Source organism: Triturus cristatus, chromosome 7 (genome assembly GCF_964204655.1).
Source record: "Triturus cristatus chromosome 7, aTriCri1.1, whole genome shotgun sequence".
Lineage (NCBI taxonomy): Eukaryota > Metazoa > Chordata > Amphibia > Caudata > Salamandridae > Triturus > Triturus cristatus.
The window spans coordinates 1,715,129,118-1,715,154,126 of NC_140590.1; the positions used below are offsets into that span (position 1 = coordinate 1,715,129,118).

Consider the following 25,009-nt stretch of genomic DNA (forward strand, 5'->3'; position numbering starts at 1 on the left):
GCCCTTTCACAACACGGGCGGACTGAGCCGCGCTCATTAATCTGTTGTCTCGTTATCAATGGAGGCCCCGCCCCGCCCTGTCCCCTGCCCCCTCTCTGGCTGTGGGAGCTGCCCTCCCACTAAGAAGAGGAGGCTCTGAGCCCGTGCCTTTCTGCGCTGTTGCCTCCTCTCTGGTGCCAGCTCGCATTCCTACTCTCCGTGTGCTATCCACAGCTCTCGCTTCTTTGCCCCCCCCCCCCCCCCCCCACCCTCCCCTGCCGCTCTACGGTCGTATCACTATGTAACACCCCAGGCTGGACATGGCCTCAGTGTACTGGCGAAGGATGAGGGAGAAAACCCCCACCCCGGCACGTGGTGCCACTTCCAGCCCTTACATGTGTGTATCTAGGTATCTGTGTCTGGATGGGGGGGAAGAGAGGCGTTGTACAGTGTCATTGGCTTGTTTGTACAACCGCCACACAGGTACTCGTCCAATGCATTTCTATGAACATAAGTATATGCATTAAATAACATTAGGCCTTGCACACGTGAGCAGTCAGTCCGGTTTTCTATCTATATGTGAGCTGGGGGAGGCACCATATTTAGATATTGGCTGCTATGGCACAGGCGGCCAATGGTACCCATTCGTAAACAACGCAGAAATTGCAATATAAGCGCAGTCAGCCATTCCTCTGAAAGACACAAAATGAAGTGCCAATCAGCACTTCACGCACACAACATGTGTGAGTGCGCTATATCGATAATACAATGCAATGCACCTCTCTCTGAGCAGGGGACAGGTAGCGTCTCTGGAACACAGACTGTAACTTCCAACTTGTTGAGTGACCAATTCACGCTTTCATTTAAAACAAGCATTTGAAATGCAAAGGTCTCGCATTTACGCGAGTTTGAGCTATTGACATTGCAAAAAACAGTGCCTTTTATTTTTGGTTTTATTTTTAAAACCTAAATAAAAGGCTTTGTCATTTACAATGCCAATAACTTAAACTCTCATAAATGCGAGACCTATTGCATTGCAAATGATTGTTTTTTTTTTACTGATCGATATGATGCAGGAGTTTTTTTTACTGATCGATATGATGTAGGAGTTTTGGTTGGCAATCTGACCAGCCTGGCACCTACTGGAAGTAATATGTTTGCGTCACTTGCAGGACCAATGGTCCGCACTTCATAGAGTACACTAAGAGCAGGCAAATCACCCGCGAAAACCCGAACATGCACACCTCTTTTAGGTCTTGGCAAATAACTTACTGTGAAGGAAGCCGAAGCCAAAAGCATCAACCGGGAAAACAGTGAACAAGGATCTGTGCCCTCCCCTTTGAGTGCACAGCAACCCTGTGGCTGTCCTGCTAAACCGGTTTGGCAACATGTTTTCTGTCTAGTGTTTATATGAATATTTGCCACCCTCAGAAACCAGTTATAATTTCATGAAAAAGTGCACAAGAAATGCTATTCCGCAGCATCCTTTCAAATGTACAGGCTAAATGCGTAAGACTATCCCTCTTTTGGGAGCCTGGAAATCACTTGAAGACTATTCTATTTTTGTTTGTGTCTGGGTAAGGCACACAAAACTAAACTAAAATAATTCAGCTTCATAACTATATTTTAACATGACCATTCTTGAGTATACATTTTATTTAAATCTTATTAAACACTACCTAGCTCATCGTAGTTTCTGATGTACCATGGCCCAAAACATGAACCAAAACATGAAGTAAAAAATAGGAGTAGACCAATTCATGCAAAAAAAAAATCTATAATATCAAGATTTGTTTTACTTCTATTTATCACAACCTTTTTTTTCAAACAATCGGACAACCTTATGTCAACACCCTAAGTTTTGGTAGTATCTTATTTGCAAATGGTAACCTGTCCCAGTGGGGCATCTTCTCGGTTGTGGTTCTTGGGTGAATGAGGGGAGTCTGATTTTTCACCACTTTTGTCTCTAGACACATTAGCTCTGGAAGTGAAACAATTCAAGCTGTCGCTAGCCCAGACCTAGGCATGAGTGCTACTACAGCTTTGAGTTAATAAAATATTTAAACTCTTATTTGTCTCTTTTACTTCTTTCTCCTCTTATCCTCCTTGCTGAAGGAAGTTCTGCTACTCCCCAAAGATCCACTATCCCTCTAGTGATGATTTTAGGTCTCGCCTGACCCAGCGCATGTGCTGATCTGGCGAGGCATTTAGTAGGTGGGTTTAGAAAGTGCTACCCACATTTTTGTGCTGGCTACAAGCTTCACTGCACGATGGCGAGCACGCGCACAGCTGCTCCCCGCATTCCCCCCTCCCTTCTCGCCCAGCAATCTGCCTTTCCTGCGCCAGCCTTCAGCACCATGCCCCTCCCCCCGCTGCTTTAGCGCGTCATCGCGATCACTTTAGCTTTCAGAGTGATCGCGGAGACTTTCGCTTTTACGGCCGCGCGGCGTTACTTTTACTGTCGCGCGGCCAATGCTTGTTTCCAATTGGGCTTGTGCAACACACACACGCACGCTGACTACGCTTATTAATTCACCTTTTTAGCAAAAGTGCCCCATAATTAAGAGGTCACTGTGACACATTATAGTGTTAGAAATTATACCCCATGGATGCATTTTACTCGCGATTCACTGAAAACACGTGAGTCAGTTTTCTCATTTAGCATCCAAATGAGCAATTAAATACATTTCTGAAAACTGCGCACCCAAGTGATTGGTAAACTAAACTGTTTCATCTCAAAGATACAACTAACTTCGAATATTTAGCAGTTATCCAAAGCATGGTTTACTTCGCACGTTGACCAGCAGAGGGCGTTTTGTGGTAACTTCTCGCGCAGTGACGTTCGCCCCCCACTTCCTCGGTAGTTTAGTTACTGATTGAATGCCCGCGGCGCATCCTCTAACTGCGAAGCCCTAACATTCATTGAATAGCATTAGCCTTTCTAATGTTTCACCCTTAAATCCTGCCCTGCGGTTAGCCCGGCTTCTTTTTTAACAGAGACAGGCACAATATTGTGGAGCGGAGCCGGAGAGAGCTTCCCATTGACGCCCTGGCTGCGACTCGTTGCGCAGGTTGCATAAGTCTGACCTTACAGCAGCGTTTTTGTCCCTACTGTTCCTACACCACGAGCTGGGTTATATATTTGAATTTCAATTGCATTTCGCACTCTCCACTTTTCTATCAAAATTAATCTTTATTTGCTTAAATCACAGACACCATACTAAATCAAGCGTTTGCAAAGCCAATAGTTTTTTTTTCATGGTTTATGTAAATAAAATGGCTGGGGGAGCTGCTGGGCAACTGCTTATATAAACAAGCATTTGCAATGCAATAGGGCTCGCATTTACGCGAGTTTCAGCTATTAACATATCAAATAACAATGCCTTTTACTTTTACTTTTAACAACATAAATAAAAAGCATTTATTTACAATGCCAATAGCTTAAACTCTAGTAAATGCGAGACCTATTGCATTGCAAATGCTTGTTTTTTTTTGTTGCAGTTTTCTTTTTTTGAAGTTTTATATAGCGCAAACTTGACCAGAACGTATTGGAGCGCTGCACATAAGTACCTGTTTCATTACACAAGGACACATTCATTTTAGGCACAGGGAGATTGGGCGATTTGCCCAGAATCACAGGATGCTTGAGCCTACTGCCAGACTCAAACCTGGTTCCCCAGCTTCAAAGTCACCTCTGTAGCCTTTAAGCCACATCCTTTCACACTCTTTACACTAGCTGTTGTTACATGCACCCCTCGACAAAGAATTTCTAGATCTACATTTGCATTCATTCTAAATAGAAATGTAGATTTAGGGTACAAAATCTACACCCACCAACAAACTTCATGTATGTATTTCCACTTACATCCATTCCCATTTAAAGTGTGATGGGTCTAACGAGACTTAGGAAAGTCTCTGTGTGGCACACCACGTGGAGTAATTGGGAACATGGGCACAGTGGCCTTTTCCGGCTGTCACCGTCTATGAATGCTAGTTAAATACTTTGTAGAAGGTGCTTGCTACAGCCTGAAGCAAGTTCTTGGTTTATATATCTCTGCATTTTTGGAAACGTAAAGCGTCTTGGAAAGAGACCCGGCAATACATAAAATACTAAAAACAAACCAAGCATGCAGACCTAAGCACTGGCAAAACCAGCTGGTGTGTCCTGTTTGTTGCCACTAGCCCAACCTAGGCACCATCACCGCAAACTCCTTAAAAAAAGATATGACACAATTTTAATGTAAAACAAATGATCTTATTTGTTAAAAAAAGAAAAAGGGGGGACCACATGAGTCAGCACCACCAACAACTGACTCATCAGAAATTCAGCCATTGTTTTTTGTAATCCTCCGCCTTTCTTTCGTAAAACTCTTTTATATTTTTACTAATCATATCTACATACATATCAGCCATGTGCATGAGAAGACTAATCCTTTGCATCTTCTGCGCCTCTAAATTGAATGTGGTTCCCAAACAGCCATTCTCCTTTCTAATGATGTTACTGCCTCAGGGGGTTCCCGTTACCCATGTGCAAGAACTCATAGAACATAATCTCAGACCAACTATGAAAAACCTTCACCTATCGTACTGTTTGTGTTGTATTAGAAATGGCAGCACATTCATTTTTTGTGTGCATTTTACAGTAACTGTTTACCCGTGCAACTAACAAGATTAGAGATCTTGTTACAGTTTATTTGTGCCTTGTTCTTGTTTCTCTGTGATCCTGTGTTCGAGGGGGGTTACTTACTGTCAGACCCCGTTCCTGGGTCCACAGTCCGGCAGCGCTCAAGAATGTTTTTATTATTGTTTTATTTATATATTTGTACGAAACACTGATTTTCAGAAGTAGTCTTCTCCGTTTTTTTCCAACACGATTGTTGGCATATAAAGTAAATATTCTGAAAAGCATAATCATTCCGTAATAAATAACTGATCGAAATTTGAAAATAACTCCGCAGTTCTCCAGAAGTAATGAAAGCAACTAAACACCCAGGGCCTGGTTGCCGTTCATAATATATACTACTGTTTGCTTTTGCGAATAACTACACCATTAGTTAATTCACATGCCTTAGGCCGTAGCATATTGTTCTACTGCTAGGTTACCTTCCACTCTCCCGATGTCATTCTAGTTTACTCTGCCCATGTTTGAAGCATTAGTAACCTTTCTATGTCTCAGTAAAACTCTCCCAATAATAAGCAGCAAGACATCCAGACCAGGGGTCCCCCTCCCCCACCCTAGTCCTTTCATTCATTACCAAGTCCTAATGCAGCCTAAACTTGAAGGCCAGATAATGCTAAATGAAGGAAAGCAGTGTCCATTCTTGTCATTGAAATATATCATTCATTTCAGTGTTTGAGATAGGCGGTTACCGTCTCGTTACTCAAACGTTCATTAATTGACCATCCTCACCGAGCGATTATGGCGAGTATCAGCTGTGCTTATGACAAAACATTCCAAAACAATTTCGGCTACCTGTGATCCTGTTCTTCTGTTCCAGAATGCACACACTCATTACTAGAGAGCGACAAACATGTCCTAGAAATGGGTGCTTTCTGGACTGGAGGACATTTGCGTGTATGGTGAGGCTGATTTACTCATTCATCCTCACATGGTAATGGAAATGTTCACAGGAGAACATGTCTGTGAGTGTGCTAGTACGCGCCTATTTTGAGAGATTTAACTCCATTAACATATTAAAGTCACAAGTAGGTAACGTTTTCCTCTTTACAAAGCTCTTCCCTGCCAAAGCTTGCAATTAAATTGCCCGATGCTGAGGGGGAGGACTTTTTGTTTGCTACCTTGCCTCGTCCCCTCTCCTCTAGTCCATCCTCAAGAATGTTACTCCACTGTCTTAAATCAGTATCTTCTTATTTGACCCCTTAGGGCTTTGGTGCCCTCTGATGATTTCCCTGTTAAGCTATTTCTGAAATTTCTAGCCGAGCTGGAGTACTGTCTCTTATTCTGGCAGTGGCCGCATCTCCTCTTTCTCGTCCTGACCAAAGCTTATTCATACTGTACATCTCGCAGGTTCTTGTAACGTCCAGCTTCTTATTAATCTTGTGGTCTACAAACCCACATGTGGCTTCCTCATCTTGCAAGTTTGCTCTATTTCCTAGCACAGTCTCCGAAAACCTTTCATATTTCAGCCTCTTTACACCAAGGGCTGTGTATCACCAGATTTCCTCTTTCTACCTTACTCATTTAGCTCTTTCTCCAGCTGCAAATTTCCTTTACGTTATAAATTTAATTTATGGAAACCCTCCACATTGTAGACATTTTAGATGCCTCAAGTTTCTAGCCTCCGGGTGGATCACCCCCCATTTATTGTTGATATGAGGTAGCTGCTCTTCATCCAGACTCTTAACTGGTGTGATGCTAATTTGGGCCTTTGATGTTTATATGCCGCTTCTACATCCCACACTGCTACACATTTGTTTCTGAGAATCAGGCTATTGTCTTTGATTTCTCAGTGTGAAATCTTCAGTGTTATGCAAAGCGCTATAACTTTTTGTGCAGGTGTGCTACAAAACTGTTACGTTTGTTTTTAGGTAGCACAAACGGTGGACTATCTTTATTATTTCCTAATCCAGGCCTCCTTTCTCTCTTTCCCAATTCTAAAACAAATTTACAGAGTAATCCTCAAAAGAACATAATATACATACTGATGATTGCCATGTCGTGAGGCATGTCTTGTGTTGCTCTAACTGCCTGGCCCAACAAGCCATTCGAGGGCTCTAAGAGCGGTGTCACTTCATTCAGATGCTAAGATTCAAGGTGTGGGCAGCATTCCCTGGGTACTAGTGAACAATCTAATCATTGAATAGAGGACAGTTAGACAGTTGTCCTTCTTTGCCTTAGAAAACCTTTCAATATTAAAGTGGCTTATTTCAGCGGGCTTTGTTCACATTTTTATTTTGAGGCTACTCTAAATATCGAATGCTGCGGAACAATGTTTACCTGAAAGATAGCCAACTGGAATATTCTGCAAAAAGCGAATTTAAGATGCACACCGCACGAGTTGTAATGCACTGGTAAAATTACATGTTATTGGAAAGATGCACCCTCCTTCTATAAATATTCGATGCATTTGAGAACAAGAACAAGAAATTTGACAGAAAATATGCCCCAAAGTAAAAAGACTGTTTTGAAAACAAAATCTGTGCAAGATTACATGAGTAGAATAATGCCCCAAAATACCATATTATAAGAACATTCTGAAGGGGAAAGTTTGGACAAAATGCAATGATATTTGAAATAGTGCCCAAATAATACTGCCCTGTGCCAATAATGCCAGACTATTTCTGTGCCAGAATAAACCTTTCTCCAGACCGTTCGGTTCACAAGAACAGATCTGTGGAATCGAGTCATGAACGAAAGGATAACTTGAAATAAGAGCAATAGATGGAAAATCTCAATAGTTCTGAAATTAACGCCGGTTATCTGCCCTAGTTGTTAGTTTTTCTAATTCTGAAATGGTGTTTGGTTCTCCATTGTACTCTTTCATATGGCTTGAAATGGTGCGGGTGGATGTTCGATTCCAAAATTGATCCTTTGAAGAATGATGCGCCTGACAGGTGAAGTGGATCTATGGACTAGATTGGAAAGTTGAACCCGCAGCTTCAGCTTGAGGTAAGTTTTCGTTGGACTGATGGATTAATCTTCACTCAACTGATATTTTACTTCTCCTCAGGATGGCGCACTTTCCGTGCTACAGCTGGTTGGCAATGCTGCTCCTCACGCTAGCAGCAAGAGCAATGGGAGCCATTGACTGCAACTTGGTAGGAGAAGGCGAGCAGGAGTCCAAGGCGGAGAAGGCGGTGCTGGCATCTCTGGCCCCCTTGAGAAATAGAGTGTAAGTGGCATCCGTCTTGGGAGAACGGGTAATGGGGAGGGGTAGAGGGGCAAGGTTGTCAGAAGTGGGCAGGGTATGACAGGAGTGAGGTTACTGCAGAGCAGGGTCACTTCTCCCTCAAACCTTTGGCAGGCTGTGATTCTCTGCCCCTCTTTGTATTTCATGTTTAGTCCCTGCAATCGCATTCCTTTCCCATTTCATATATGTTCTCCAGAATACGCAGCACTGAGTGTCCTTTTCTAGTAAGAATTGTCACTAGATGACTGCCTTTTACCCATTTATCAGTAATAGGTCTTTGACCAGTTGCACTTCATGTGTTTGCTTTCATGTTGTTTTTGGGAGGTCCTGAGGAGAGAGTGAGGTGAATGATAGTTCAGAGTTAAAAATGAATCCTAGGTTCCTCACATTTTGTCCTGGCTTTGAGCTTTCTTCCACTGCTTGTGCCCTTGTCAATGGATTTGTATTGGTTTTTACTCCACCCAATAGACTTTGTTTTTTTTTCAAATATTTATTTTATTGCCATTTTTTAAAAGCAAGGTAACCAAAGTAATATTTGTATCACTGTGACATGTAAAACATTTCAGTACAAACCCAAATTTTATCTCCCCATCAGTTGGCTTAAAAATATTTTTTTTTAAAAAGGAAAGGGCCAGCCCTTAGCGCTAAAAGTAATCAGTCCAATGGTCAGACTTTCAGTTTTAGTGATGCATATGGTTTACGCTTTCTGTGATGGTGGTTTTGTTGCTGAAATTTTTATTCAAATCAAGGTGGGTTTCGGGTTCTCTGTACAGCTGGGCTTGAATGCAAATGTTATTCAATTCGTTGAGTTATTGGGTGTATGTGTGTGTGTGTGTGTGTGTGTGTATGTATATGTGTGTATGTATGTATATATATATATATATATATATATATATATATATATATATATATATATTCACTTAAAAAACCATAGGTTTCACACATGTTATAGTTAGGTGGACATTTCACTCGTAAAAAACCAATGAAATTCCCCCGTTCTAGTTAGTTGAGATAACTATAACTCGCGCGCCCGCAATCAACTGCAGAGGACGTCACATATTACATCACTCATGACCTGGTCAGTGGCATCACTCATGACATCATCCTTGTGATAGTGGCGGTCGCGCGAGTTATAGTTATCTGAACTAACTATAACGGGGGAATTTCATTGTTTTTTTACGAGTCAAATGTCCACCTAACTATAACATGTGTGAAACCTATGGTTTTTTTAAGTGAATTTGCAAGGTTTTTTTAAATGCTAATTCCTAACTATAACGTGTGTGAAACCTATGGTTTTTTAAAGTGAATTTGTACGGTTTTTTAAATGCTAAGTTGTATGTATTATTATATATTTTTTTTAAGTTTTTCACCGTGCGCTCACCCCGCGATTTAAAAAAATGTTTTTCTCACCCTTTGGGGTCCTTTAGGGACCCCCTGACAAAGGCTAGGGGGTCAGGAACTCTCTACCCTGCCCCCTTTTCACGTTCGGCACCTCTCTTTTTCACTGTCGCACCCAAAACAAACAAAATGGCGGACGACACTTCCCGATTTTGCCCGATTTGAACGTTGACTGACATGTAACCACCAATCAGAATTACGCTCGCGCACGTTAGGGTGCGCGCACGGTACCCGGCTATAGATATTTATGTACTTTTAACTGCAATTTTCTCAGGAAATACTGAACAGATTGACTCCATATATGCAAAAGGCACATGCCTGACCTGAGGACTACCTCTTTGCCAAATTTCAAGTAATTCTGTTCAGCCGTTCGGGCTGTACCTTTGACTAAAGGTCCTATGGGAAAATGCATGGGGAAAACGCGTTTTGGGACCCCCCTTTTTTCTCAGCCCCCGCTTGACGAATCACCCCGAGACTTTCAGGGTAGGAGCTGAGCGGATCGCCCCATTAGTTTTGAAAATTTCGCGAGGATTCGTCAACCGGCGCCAAAGTTATTCAAAATAGAATTTTCAGATTTCCTATGGAAACACGGTCCTAACTAGAACTATCTACTGGCGACCGCCAGAAGATTATATATATATATATATATATATATATATATATATATATATATATATATATATATATATATATATATATATATATAAAAACCATAGGTTTCACACATGTTATAGTTAGCTGTACATTTCACTCGTAAAAAAACAATGAAATTCCACGTTATAGTTAGATCAGGTAACTAACTTGCGCGCCCACAATAAACTGCTGATGACGTCACATATTACATCAATCATGACATGGTCAGTGACATCACTCATGACATCAATCATGACATCTGAAATTACACATTGTGGATTGCGGTCGTGCAAGTTATAGTTACCTGATCTAACTATAACGTGGAATTTCATTGGTTTTTTACGAGTGAAATGTACAGCTAACTATAACGTGTGAAACCTATGGTTTTTTAAGTGAATTTGCAAGGTTTTGTAAATGCTAATTCCTAACTATAACGTGTGTGAAACCTATGGTTTTTTCAGGCACAGCTATGTCTTCTGGAGTGAAAAGTTTGCAGAGAAAACAGATATGGTGAGAGACCTTGCTTTACCAAATGTAGACATTAAATGGATTGGTCAGAGAGGGTTAAAGTGGCACCAATTGATGCCATTGGTGAAATCCTTCATGCAAAACCAACACCCTGACCTCATAATAGTGCACTGTGGTGGCAATGACCTAGGCACTTTGACTGGGGTAGGTCTGGAAATGCTTATGAAGGACACCTTTGCACAACTGTTTTCTCTTTTCCCTAAAACTGCCTTTGTGTTTTCCAACATATGCCAAAGGCAAAAATGGAACTGGTCCAATCATTTCTGTCTGCAAATTGACAAAGCAAGAAAGCACGTCAACAAATCTGTTTCTGCTTTCCTCCGTGACTATGGTATGGGTGCCATTTACCACAACAACTTGCGTTATGACATGCAAGACATTTATAGAGGAGATGGTGTGCACTTCAATGATGAAGGGAACAGAGTCTTCCTCTTGAACCTTAGACTCTGCATCGGTACTTACTTGTAGGTACCAATAAAAAATCACTTCATAAACACAACTGCTCTTTTTAGAGCCCCCTAATAACTAAACACTTAAATCTGATTTTCATTTCTTTTATTTTTTTTTGTTACCGTACGCTTACCCCGTGATTTTTTTAAAAATCAATAAATGTTTTCTTTGTACTTTTCTGTCCTTCTTTGACCCCCTCACAAATGTAAGGGGGTCTGTAACTCTCCTCCTTGCCCCCTTTTCTTGTTTTCACTCTTTTTTTTCTGAGTGAAACACACAAAATGGCGGCCGCCGCTTCCTGGTTTCGGCCGATTCGAATGTTTACTAAGATCTAAGAGCCAATCAGAATCGCGCTCGCGCACGCCACCGTACGCGTACGGTAAGCGTACCGTAAGCGCACCGTAAGCTGGCTCAGATATATATATTGATTTAAAGGCTATTTTCTCAGAATCTACTGAACAGATTTACACCAAACCTACAAAAGGCACTTCCTTGACCTAGGGACTACCTCTCCGCCAAATTTCTAGTAATTCTGTTCAGCCGTTCGGGCTGTAGCCCTGTCTATGGAAAAATGCATGGGAAAAACGCGTTTTGGGACCCCCTTTTTATCTCAGCCCCCGCTTGACGAATCCCCCCGAGACTTTCAGGGTAGGAGCGGAGCGTAGCGCCCCACCTATTTTGAGAAATTCGCGAGGATTCATCGTCCGGCGCCAAAGTTATTCAAAATAGAATGTTGCGGATTTCCTATGGAAAAGGGGTCCTAACTATAACTACCTACTGGCGACCGTCAGTAGGTAATATATATATAATGTGTGAAGAATATTGATTGTATGAATGAGAAGTGAGGCTCTGTGCAAGACGTTCTTACAACTAACTGCACTTTGTGGACTAAATTGTGTTTGATTGACTCAGATTGTAGAGGAAGAATTTGAACAATGCCAGCGCTGTGTCTGTGCTTCCAGTCCTCGGTTTTTAAGGGGGCGCATCATGGCCTACTGTGAAAGGGCAAAATAATTGAGAAACTAATGGCGCCTGATCATATTTGTTATGGGTAATTAAATTGTCCTCTTTCTGCTACCATGATTTCTGCCCAAATGGTCTGAATCTGGTCTAGTGTTGTAGAAGTTTGGGGTTTTCACCTTTCATTTGTTGTATCCATCTGAGAGGCCTGTGGTCTGTCTCAACTAGGGAGTGAGTTCCAAACCGGTGTGGCCTCAACTTCTTCAAGGACCAGACCACAGCAAAGGCTTCCCCCTCTATGGCACTCCAACGCTGCTCTCTGGGGAGTAGTTTCCTGCTTATAAAAGCAACGGGTTGGTCATGTCCATCGTTTGTTTGGGCTAGGCGTGCACCTATCCCATTCCCAGGGGCTTCTGTCTGCACAATGAACTACTTGGAGTAATCTGGAGCTTTCAGGACTGGGGCAGAGCACAATTCACCCTTTACTGTACAGTTCTCTTTCTTTAGCATCTTCTTGGAGGTGAGTTCTGTGAGGGGGCCATGATGGACCCATAATCCTTCACGAACTTCCTGTAATACCCAGTCAAGCCAAGGAATGCCCTGACTTGGGTCTGGGTTGTTGGAGTTTCCCAGTCCAGAATTGTCAGGATGTTGGATTGGAGTGGCTGAACTTGGCCTCTACCTACCAGGTGGCCCAAGTACACAACCTTTCCCTGCCCTATCTGGCAGTTTCCTGCACCTTTCAGAGTCTCAAGAACCTTCCCAAGGTGGATAAGGTGATCCTGCCAGGTGGAGCTATAGACAGCAATGTCATCCAGATAAACTGCACTAAAGGATTCCAATCCAGTAAGGACTTTATTGAACAACCCCTGGAAGGTGGCAGCGACATTCTTTAAGCCAAAGGGCATCACAGTAAACTGAAAGTGCCCACTTGGAGTGGAGAATGCAGATTTTTCTTTTGCTCCAGGGGTCAGAGCTATCTACCGATACCCAGATGTGAGATCAAAGGTACTCATATATTTGGCTGCCTCTAACCTGTCAATCAACTCATCTGCTCTAGGAACTAGTTGTGCATCAGTTTTTGTCACAGCATTGAGACCCCTATAGTCTACACAAAAACGTCTTTCATTTCACCCTTGGAGTGAGGTTTGGGATCAAACACAATTGGGCTGGCCCAGGGGCTCTCCGAGGATAAATGACACCCAATTCCAGCATCTTTCTTACTTCAGTTTGGATGCTCTCTTTGACATAATCAGACTGCCTGAATTTTGTTTCTGATAGGTTGGCTGTCACCTGGGTACACCAGCTAGTCTGACCAGGGGTCAGCGACAAGAGCTCAGCATGCTGATTTAGGCCTTTCCTGCTATCAGCCTGCTGTTGGCCAATGAGAGTCTCTGACAAGAGGACGCCATCAACAGACCTATCTTTTAGATTGCTGGAGAGAAGATCAGGGACAGAATCACTCTCCGCTTCATGTCCCTCTTCTGTAGCCATGTGCATCGTCACATCAGCTCTGTCATAGTAGGGCTTCAAGCGGTTGACTTCTATACCCTTTTTGGATATTTCCTACTGCCAAGGTCCACTAGATAGGTGACCTCCCCTTGTCTTTCAAGGACAAGATAGGGCCCATTCTACTTCTCCTGGATGGCACTAGGTGCCACAGGCTCCAATAGCCATACTCTTTGCCCTGGTTGAAATTAAGCCATAGCAGCCTTTTGGTCATACTATTGCTTCTGAAGCTCCTGGCTGGCCTGAAGGTTTTGGCTTGCTTTTCCCATGCACTCCGCCATCCTGTGGCAAAGGCGAAACACATACTCCACTATGTCTTGTTTTGACTGTCTGAGAGGTTTTTCCCCCATCCTTCCTTCACAAGACTCATAGGGCCCCTAACAGGATGCCAAAACAGGAGTTCAAAGGGGGAGAACCCCACTCCCTTTCGTGGCACTTCCCTGTAGGCGAAAAGCATGCATGGAAGTAAAACATCCCTTTTCCGTCAGTTTTTCAGGGAGTCCACCAATCATGCCTGTTAATGTCTGGTTAAATCTTTCAACCAGGCAGTAGGTTTGTGGGTGGTAGAGGGTAGTGAACTTTTAAGTCGCTCGGAACTCCTCACGCATGCTTTTTTAAGTATCCACACATGAAGTTTTTACTTCTGCCTGATAACTCCTTAGGAAACCCAACCCAGGTAAAGATACCAAGGATCGCTTTGGCCAATGCAGGGGCAGTGGTTGTCGTAAGGGGAATAGCTTCAGGATACCTGGTGGCAGGATCCACTGCCACCAGAATATATCTGTTAACTGAGGCTGTTTTGGGGTCTAGGGCCCAGCCCTTTCAAAGAGTACCCCAACCACTGGAAGTGCAATTAAGGGGGCCTTCAGGCTGTCTCCTGTCTTATCTGGGGCTTGGCAGGAGACACATGACTGACTATGACAAAAGTCCTACACCTTCTGGGACATCCCTGGCCAGTAGAAGTGATTGACTAATCTACTCCATGTTTTATCCTGACCAAGGAGCCCAGCTAAGGGGATATCATGGGCCAAGGTGAGGAGAAGCTTTCTAAACTTCTGAGGTACTACCACTCTTCTGGTGGCACCAGGTTTGGGGTCTGTGGCCTCAGTGTATAGAAGTCAATACACCCAATAGACCCTATTGTTTCCACTGATATCAACTTTTTCCCGTGCAGCAGCTTGCTGCCTCAGGCTTTCAGGAGTGAGCCTGGTTTCTTGTTCCTGGCACAGATTCTCCCTAAAGGCCCCCCTGGGCCCAAGAGCTCTGCCGTGTAAGGCCCAAGCTTCTCGGGCTCACTTCCCTCTTGGGCTAACTGGTCCTCTTCCCGAGAAGAGGGGTTCTGATCTGGTATCTGTGTAAAAGCTGTTACCCCAGTCTTGCCGTTTCTCTTGGATGGCTTGTTCACTCTTTCAGGATCCAGCACCTCTTTTTCGCTCAGGGCTCTGCACTCTTGTTTTTACACAACCACATTCTGGGATCCCTAGCATTCTTGTATGGGTCCTCAGTTTGACTTCAGCCCAAGGGGAACTCTCCAGATTATTTCCAAGCAGACATTCCACAGGGAGGGTTGTGCACACTGCCACTTCCTTCTAAACAACTATTCCCCTCCCTCCCTAGCGACCCCCAGTCAAAAGATACCATAACCGTGGGATGGATCTTTGTGACCTTGTCAGCATTGGTGACTGGATAGGTCCTTCCAATCAGGTACTGAGTTAACCAGTTGCTTTGTCATCAGGGTGACGCTAGCACCAGTATCCCTCAGGGCCTCTACTCTGGTACCATTAATGAAGGGGAGGTGCCTGTATTTTCTCATATTAGTGAGCCAGGCAGCCCAGGATAAGTCTACCCCTCCCTCAAAGTCTAGAGTTGCCTCAGTGGGGTTACTTAAATGGTCAGGCCACACATGGGATCCCATCTGGACATTAGCAACTGCTTATTCTGCAGGTTGGCTCAAAGCATTTTTCTTATTTTTATAGCTAGGATCTCCAGTTTATCTTCCCAATGAGGCCAAGCCTTTTCGGGATCCCAGTTCCTTCCCTGGTACCCTCCCTTTGGCTGTTAGGAGTCTCTGAGCCCACCCTCCTAAGGAGACTTTTGTTTTTGGGTTACCCTCTCTCCTTTTGGGGAGGCTATTTGGCCTCTTTCGCTTGGTCTCCCCCACCAGTGGTAGCCTTGGTCACCCTTTGTCTTGACCCAGTAGTCTGCCTTCTTCCCCAATTCTTGAGAAAGTGAACCTAGGTCTACCAGGAATTGATATCGTTTCTCTTGGTGACAATTACTTAAACGATACTCCTTCTTTATCAAACTATAAAGCCCTTCAAAGGCATGTACATTATTGCCATCTAACCAACCTCCTAGTGATTTTACGGAGTAGTCTACAAAATCTACCCAGGTCTGGCGCTGGGTTTTTCGAGCCTCCCTGAATGTGATCCTATGTTCCTCAGTACTAAATCCAAAGCCCTCAATCATCACCCTTCATGTGGTCATAGGATGTAGCATCTTTGTGATTGAGTGTCAGGCGTCCTTTAATTCCCTGAAAACAATTATCACAGGATAGCACTCCACAGCATTCTGGGGTCCTTTTTGCCAAAACAGGCTCTCTCAAATGGAATGAACCACTTTCTGATATCATCACCATCAAATAATTTTGGGACAATCCCTTTGGGGATTTAAGAGTCAAAAGATAGTACTTGCTCCCGATTTATTATTTTGCTGCCACCTGAGATGTGTCCCAATCCCATCTCGGCTCTCTCTTTTTCTATGGCCAGGAGTTGAACCTCTAAAGTTATCCTCTGAGCCAGTTTCTGAAGATCTGCATATTCAGTATCTTCTGTAACACTGCTGGAGTCACTTCCAGCGGTGTTGCTATCTGAAGGGGTAGTGATGGAGTCCTCCTCCACCACTTGGGATTAATCATCCTCTTTAAAAGTGGGGGAAGTTTTACTTGCCATCGCCTGCTGCAGATGCGTTTTTGTGGGTTTAGGACCCATGGCAAGTTTCCATGCCTTGGACAGCTCTTTGAGTTGCTGAACTCTCACATGTGCATAGGGGGCCTGACAGGTCCCTGAGTTCTCAAACATGGTGTTTTAAAGTAGTTGGGAGTCTACAAAAAAGATGCCAAGGACCTAACTGCTTTACATTCTTTTGATTTCTAAATAGTGAGGGACTCAACTAAGGCCTAACACTAGTTTAATTAAAATTGGAAAAAATCGAAAATTGGAAAAATATTTAAACTTAAGACCATTTTTTATTTCCGCTTGTGAAATCACTTATTAATCAAGGGGTGCAACAGATGTCGAGTCTTATACCCCACTGATGCACCACCAATGTAGGAAGCTGGCTGTATATATGGTATACCTGTGAATGGCTGGCCTAGATATGATATCCACTTATGTAAGTGGGCACCCTGCACCAGTCCAGACAGCCATTATGGTGATTTGGAAGGTGTTCGACAACCTTAGAAAGCTCTCTAAGTGGTAGCTGTGGAGAGCAACCTTCAAACTTAGTCCAGAAAGAGTGTAAAGCAGCTTGTTTTACCAGAATGCATTTTTATAGGTATCGATTAGGTGCAAAAGAACCACACAGGGTATATATAAAAATATGTATTTATTATACAATACTCTCTTAACACATACAGATATCTCCTACCTGGCGATATGCACAATGCACACAACCCTTTGCATAGAAATCAAGTAAATCGCACGGAATACACAGTGGACCCGGGGGGGGGGGGGGGGGGGGGGGGACCAAACCATATACTAAAAGTGGTATAAGAACCACGACTCGTGTCAAGACAGTGTCTAGAGGACGTAGAAGGTTGGAGAGCAACCCCACCTGTGGATACCCTAGTACCCACATTACCCACATTACCTACACCAAGGAAGATGGGTGCATTGGAGTGAAGTAGTGTCGGAAACCGCTGTCGAACCCAATGGAGGACTTCAGGAAAGTGCCGCTGCTGGAGAAGGAGAAAGTGTCCGGTGGAATCTGAAGGTAGATTCGGGATGAGAAGTACCTGCAAGCAGAGGGGACAGAGTCTGTTACTCAGGAGTGACCAGGAGATCTGCAACACCCGACATCGGTAGGCATTTGTCTTCCAGGAGAGTCATCGTGACCTTGCAGCTGTGAGGACCAGGCGACGCTGAGGAAGACCAGGAGACTTGCACAAGCTGTCCCACGTCGGATGTCGAGAGCTGAGGGGTCGGTGTCTGTTGGGAGCACCAACAAGCCTTGGCAACTGCAAACATCATAGAAGTCGAAGAAGGTGCAATATCGGGACCAGCAAGGTCCAGGGGACTCACCACAAGTGGGGGAGTCAGGGCAGACCCCGAGCAATCGGGTGAGCCCAAAAGAAACAAAGGTGACCCTCAACAGGACCCACAGTCTGGAGGCACTGGAGTCACAAGAGGACCTCGAGCAGCTCACCAAAAGATGCAGGTCACGATGCAACCATGCGGTGTGGACAAAGATTCTGGTCACTGGAGATGCTTGAGGTTGATGCTACTTGGAGCCCGAAGATCTTGGTGGAAGGAAGCCAACTAGCCTTTGCAGCTGCAAGTCGACTCGGAGCACAGGGGTTCGGTTCCTGCAGCTCCGGCGAGAGGTCAGTCCTTAAGAGCTGTGGAGAACTACCACCTGTGTTGCAAAACCTTGCTGAGTCCTTAGGAGCGCAGCATCAGCAGACCAGTCAGCTTAGTTGCAGTGTCTGCTAATGAAGGGAAGTGGCTCCTTCACTTCAAAGGAACTTCCTTCAGGTGCCTTGGATGTTCACTGACCTTGGAAGGTTCCTGTATGTTACACAGGCACGGATGATGCAGCAGACTGGAAGGGAGACTAAGTCAAGTCCAAACGAAGTCCAGCTAAGTCCAGAGTGCCCAGACGGTAGAAGTAGCAGTGGTGTCTGAATTGAATTGTCCCATGGCTAATCTAGGGACCTACACCCAGTTAAGCCCTTAAGTACCCTAAAGAAAGGGTTGGGACGATTCAGGGGACCCCCCAGGGGAGGGTTTAGACAGGGGGGAGGTTACTCTCATCCTTTTGTCCAGTTTTTCACCAGAGCAGGAGTCAGCGGCTCCCAGAGCTGGTTTGAAATGGACTAAGCAAGGAGGCAACAAATGTGCCCCTCATGCAGACGGAGTGGCACTGGCAAGCACACCCACCCGGCCCCAATACACTAAATCCTGTCACAAAGAGGTAGTCACACCTTCCTGTGACAGGATACCTATTGTTCTGCCTTCCCCTGCGCAAGCTTGGCTCCGCAGCAGTGGGGCAGAATCATGTCTCTGGTTGGCAGCAGCCATGTTGTGCTGTTTGGGTCTAAAAGACTGGCACCGGGAACACTGAGAGCCTAACGGAGGGCTCTTCCAGTGCTTGGAATCATACCCCACAGCGTTTATGGTGTGTGGGTATGATTCCAACATGTTTGATACCAAACATGATGGGATTCGTTGCAGGCAATTTCCAGATGAACATTGCGTAATTACGCGGTGCCCCTCTATATGGTATATGGCTGCTTCACTTAAAACCCTGGACAATAGACTCCGTAGGCTGTGGGGTGAGTGTCCTGCTCATGAATCGGGCACCCTCACACTTGGAACCAAGCACCCTGCCTTAAGGATTGCATAGGCCTACTATAGGGGTAACATAGGTTTTAAGTGCAGTGACCCTAGATTTAGGAAACCTGCATGTTTCGTAAGTGGTGCTAGCACCAGCGTACACAAGCTGCAATAGCAGCCCTGTAGTTACAGTTTAAATACAGCATAATACATGATTCAGCCCATGGGGGATCTCTGGTGTACCTATGCCCTGGGTACCGTAGTACCATATACTAGGGGCTGATTAGGGTACCCCGATATCCAATCTGGGATGTACCTAAGTACTGAACATAACAATTTAAGGGAGAAAGCAGCGAGCTTCTATGGGACGGCCAGATGCAGGGTGCCAACACAATGTTGGGCGTCCACAGCAATTCAATAGGAGAGATCGGTTGTGGAAAGAGGCTGCAGGTGCTTGCCAGAAAGCTGCACAAAGAAAACCCACAGCTGCTCAGATAAGTTCTGATGCTAGGGGACATAGTGACAACATAGGTCAAGCTCCTCATGGCTTAGAGACTTTGGGTGCAGGGGTGTCCTTCAGTTTACCGTGCAGGTCGCGGTCAGGGGAATCTTTGAATTCAGGCTGCAGGCATCGAAGTAGAGTCCGGCAGGGGTCAGCCCACAGTGGATTCTGGCTCAGAAGTGCTGGGAAACCTTTGCAGGACCGGTGGGCTCCTTGGACCCGGACTATGAGTGTCTGGTGCAGAGGTGGGTCTGGAGGCGTTTTCGCTGTCCCTCAGAGTTCCTTTTCTATAAAGTTGGTTTATGCTGGACAAGTCCGCTGTATACAGGAAATTTTGATCTTTGTCGAAGGCAGGCAGTCCTCCCAAGGCTTTGGAGGTCGCTGGGCTGCAGGCCAGGTCCTCTTTTGGCGCAGGATCGTAGATGGCTGCAGACAGACCGGGAGGGCTGGGACCATGTCTGTTGGTGTCAGCAGTCTTCTCTGCTGGGGAGACGGTGTAGTGTCCGGGTCTTCTTAGGTTGTCAGTATTCTGATTTCAGAGTCTGGGGGAGCCACCAACATACTAGATCTAGGGGTGTTACAGGGGAGTAACAGGTAGAGAGCAATGGGTTTCTTACCTGGACTGTCTACACCCACTATTATGCCACCCGCCTGTGGAGCTAGAGGGGCATAGCCCTAGCCCTGATTGGATAAGTCCCACCACCTTCAAGATGGTGGGTACTGCAAAATGTGCTTACTTTCACCTCCAGCACCCTAGAGGTGGAGTTGGCGAAGTGAGGGGGCTCGCCTCCTATTCTATCTTGGTTGTCCTGCCGGTTTTTCCGCCAAAAGTAGGGGTTTGAACAGGGGGGCTGCCATTTGCTGCTAGCCAAATAGTGACCCCACTGCGCTCACTCTATTCGTTATCAACTCAAGAACATTGATAGTGACCCCAAGTGTTAGTACATAATTTATAGAACACTTCTTTGGTCAATGGAAAACTGTTGACGCATTTCGAACCCCATTCAATTTCTTAAAGGGTTCTCCTCAGGTCACAGAACACATGTAGAGCTGAAATATTAAAAAAGGGGAGCTATAATTAAACCCAGTCTTTGATCTCTTTCACGCTTATTGCTCTCATTCCAACATCACAAAGCCCAATTTATTTACCTCTGTCCTTGACTTGCAAAAAATCCACCTTCTTCTCCCGGAAACCGTCAAAAAACAACTGAAGGCTCCCAACAGTAGCATCAATCAAAAATGAAAATGATGTCATCTGTAGTCATTGGAGTGCATGAAAGAGCTTAGAAAGAGTTAAAAGAAACAATTGTGTGGTAAGACACTTACTTGGAAGAGAGCCCAAATCATGGACTCGCACCTCTTCTTTTGCTCTCACTTATTACTTTTTTCTGGAGAGAAAAAAGAAGAAAGAAACCTTTTATGACCTATGGTGCCTGCTTCATGCTCTTGTGCACTAGTTTTGAAAAGAAGCTTAAGTTAATAGGCTATCTTGTGCGTGACGAATGTACCTCACGGGTGTTTAAAAGTATAGCGCCCTAAAATGACTCGCACCCGTGTCATAATAAATCCGATGCAATTTTGTGGCATTCTCATGCGTGCTTAGCAAAAACGCTCAAAAGCTTACAAGCAGGGGCAGCACCTCGGCATCCCTTTGCATAGTTTTACTGTGAACGATATGAAACGTAGTTAAAGGCTACGCACCTAGTTGACTAATAATTGTTCCTGCGTCATGTGAAATCCTTTTATGAGTCGTGGTAAACTGTACGGATAGTTATGTGAAGGAACGCTATGAAAGCTGAGCGAGAACTATTTTTCGAAGCAGCAGTTACAAGAGCATGGCTGTCGTGAGAAAAAGGATTCATGAAAATTCACGGATCCACCCTCTGCACGTGGGGTTTAGTAAATTCACTTATGTAGCGAATAAGGCAAAGTCTGCGAGTTATTAATACCAAGAGTAGCTTTTTTATTCCTTCTACTGATATTATTTCTGTATGGGTCTTATCCGTTATATTATTCTGTATTTGTAGTAGGGACTGCTGCAAAGATCCCACTGTAAACAAAGACCAGACTGCTGGTTGCCACTGTGATTAATCTGCTTTCATAAATCAGCTACTTGAAGCCCCTGCATTATAAGGTGCTGTCCTGTAGCAGTTTACGCCAGTTTTTTTCACATTCTATTTTCATCCATTTACCTTTCAGGTTCAGTCAAACAATTCGTGGAACTGACAATGACTACACCTACAAATTCACAGTGTGTGGCACTGTCGGCAACACTTCTGGACCAGGAGCCGGTTTGGTCCAGATTGACAATAAAAATGGACAGAAGGAAACTGTAGTGGGGAGAATTGACGATACCCGCATCATCAGAGGGAGTGAGTGTTCCTTTGTTTTTGTAGGGATATTGAATGAGAACCCAGATTTGATTCCTGAACTGATCTTGGTTGATACCCATGTGAAAATCTCATACAGTGACATGAAAGCCCCTATGGAATAAGTATGTTAAGATCTCTTCTTTGATCTTCTCTGCCACCAATAAGGTGAATTGGTTCTGACTAACTAGAGGTCCCTACATCTAGTCCAGCATTGTTGTGTCCTTGTCTCTGCCTTCAATCTTTCTCTTCCCTAACTTCCCTAACTTTCCTACTGTTCTTTTGTAGGTGACTGGATAATGCTTACATACAGAAAAGGTGAAAAGTACGATACCCACTGCAATCAGGAGGAGCGCACGGCCAGGGTTATGATCTCCTGCAACCGGAATACGATAGGGGTGAGTCCTCACACTGGAAACTACTTGAGATGATGTTCCTGACACTTCATTAATGGGATAAAGTAGTTTCATTCCCTTTGATACACTTTTTTTAGTGCATGTTGTCTGGAATCATACCTAGTTGGTGCCTAGTATATGTAATGCCTAGAATGTGATGATGGTGGCCATGTTCTGTCCTGTAGGAGCTTTGGTTGTGAGTATTTCAATTGCAATCTAGCAACATTGGTATTTCTCAAAGACACAGCTAACTCCACTTTGATGCTGTAGAACATCTCTTTACATCTCAAAGGAAATGACACTCCGCTACACCACGTTTAGTGTTGGGAATAGAAGCTTATCATTGTCCCAGAGTGCTCCACTTTTAGTAAGTTTGCACCAGACACATTCTTTAACGAGGATCAGTGATGAGATGTCAACCTTTGGACTTGAAAGACATCACATCTATTGATAAATTGGGGACTCCTGTCCTTAAAGGTTGCCAGGCCCAGTAGTGATACACTGACTATATATAATTATTATTGCTATAACAAACAGATTAAATCGCAAAGGTGCACCACTTAATAGCAGAAAACGATAGACACATCACAAAACATCAAGTCCATGTCCAAGGTATTTTTCAAGTATTATCTTCATTTATTCACAAAAAATATTTTGCTTTCATTAACCCCTTCCATGCTGCGCAAATTCCGCCGCTGTGCTGACGGTTTCTTGCGCGGGCGTGGTCATGACGGAACGGTTCCGTCATGAGCACAGCTCAACCGTGGCTCATGACGGAACCGTTCCGTCATGAGCACCGAAGGGGTTAAAAGACCACAACCGACGTATTTCGTCCAGTAATGGACTTCTTCAAGGCGGTAAATTCAACAAATATATATATATATATATATATATATATATATATATATATATATATATATATATATATATATATATGTATATATATATATATATATATATATGTATATATATATATTACCTACTGGCGGTCGCCAGTAGGTAGTTCTAGTTAGGACCACGTTTCCATAGGAAAACCTCAACATTCTATTTTGAATAACTTTGGCGCCGGTCGACGAATCCTCGCGAATTTCTCAAAATAGGTGGGGCGCTACGCTCCGCTCCTACCCTGAAAGTCTCGGGGGGATCCGTCAAGCGGGGGCTGAGATAAAAGGGGGGTCCCAAAACGCGTTTTTCCCATGCATTTTTCCATAGGACCTTTAGAACGAGCTACAGCCCGAACGGCTGAACAGAATTACTCAAAATTTGGCAGAGAGGTAGTCCCTAGGTCAAGGAAGTGCCTTTTGTAGGTTTGGTGTAAATCTGTTCAGTAGATTCTGAGAAAATAGCCTTTAAATCAATATATATATCTGAGCCCGCTTACGGTACGCTTACCGTACGCTTACGGTAAGCGTACGGTGGCGTGCGCGAGCGCGATTCTGATTGGCTCTTAGATCTTAGTAAACATTCGAATTGGCCGAAACCAGGAAGCGGCGGCCGCCATTTTGTGTATTTCACTCTGAAAAAAAAGAGTGAAAACAAGGAAAGGGGGCAATGAGGAGAGTTACAGACCCCCTAACATTTGTAAGGGGGTCAAAGAAGGACAGAAAAGTACAAAAAAAACATTTATTGATTTTAAAAAAAATCACGGGGTACGCGTACGGTAAGCTTACGGTAAGCGTACGGTAGAAAAAAAAAAAAAAAAATGAAAATCAGATTTAAGTGTTTAGATATTAGGGGGCTCTAAAAAGAGCCGTTGTGTTTATGAAATGATTTTTTAGTGGTACCTACAAGTAAGTACCGATGCAGAGTCTAAGGTTCAAGAGGAAGACTCTGTTCCCTTCATCATTGAAGTGCACACCATCTCCTCTATAAATGTCTTGCATGTCATAACGCAAGTTGTTGTGGTAAATGGCACCCATACCATAGTCACGGAGGAAAGCAGAAACAGATTTGTTGACGTGCTTTCTTGCTTTGTCATCGCACCGCGTGCCCACCGTGCGTGCACGGCACTAACTGCGTAAAGTGGGCGCGCGGTGCGCGAAGCGCACCGCGTGCTCACTGTGCGCGCACGGTGCGCGAAGCGCACCGTGCGCGCACGGAACGAACTGCGTTAAGTGGGCGCGCACGCCACGAATGGCGTAAAGTAACTTAGCATTTAAAAAACCGTACAAATTCACTGAAAAAACCATAGGTTTCACACACGTTATAGTTAGGAATTAGCATTTAAAAAACTTTGCAAATTCACTGAAAAAACCATAGGTTTCACACATGTTATAGTTAGCGGAAATTTTACTGATAAAAAACCAATGAAATTCCCCCGTTATAGTTAGTGCAGGCAACTATAACTCACGCGACCGCAATCTTCTGCTGATGACATATGTGTCTTTATGAAAAAAAAATATTTGAAATATATGTATAGCTAAAAATGTATGGAAGAAGACATGGGCAAATAAGTGTCTAAATACAGTATTAGCATCAGCAGAGGATTGCGGTCGCGTGAGTTATAGTTGCCTGCACTAACTATAACGGGGGAATTTCATTGGTTTTTTATCAGTAAAATTTCCGCTAACTATAACATGTGTGAAACCTATGGTTTTTTCAGTGAATATATATATATATATATATATATATATATATATATATATATATATACACACACATATACACATATACACATAAATGTATACATATACAAAGGGAATACAAACATGAATATACATAATCCTATTCAACAGATATAAATTTGCACATGCTGTACAAAATATGACCTTGAAGACTGAACAGCTATATTCAAGGATAATGTTACAACTAATAACCCTACAATAATTTACTCAACAATACAAAACTACTGGCGGTCGCA

General features: G+C 43.9%; 1 protein-coding gene across 1 annotated transcript in view; it reads left to right on the forward strand.

The window, feature by feature from the left end:
• The window catches only part of M6PR (mannose-6-phosphate receptor, cation dependent), a 109,961-nt gene that overhangs the window by 26,862 nt on the left and 58,090 nt on the right, over positions 1-25,009 (forward strand). The window contains exons 2-4 of the mRNA XM_085619934.1: positions 7,671-7,832; positions 21,585-21,757; positions 22,043-22,152. Of these exons, the coding sequence (XP_085476060.1) occupies positions 7,672-7,832; positions 21,585-21,757; positions 22,043-22,152 (444 nt within the window). The 5' untranslated portion in view covers position 7,671. The remainder of the gene's footprint in view (positions 1-7,670; positions 7,833-21,584; positions 21,758-22,042; positions 22,153-25,009) is intronic.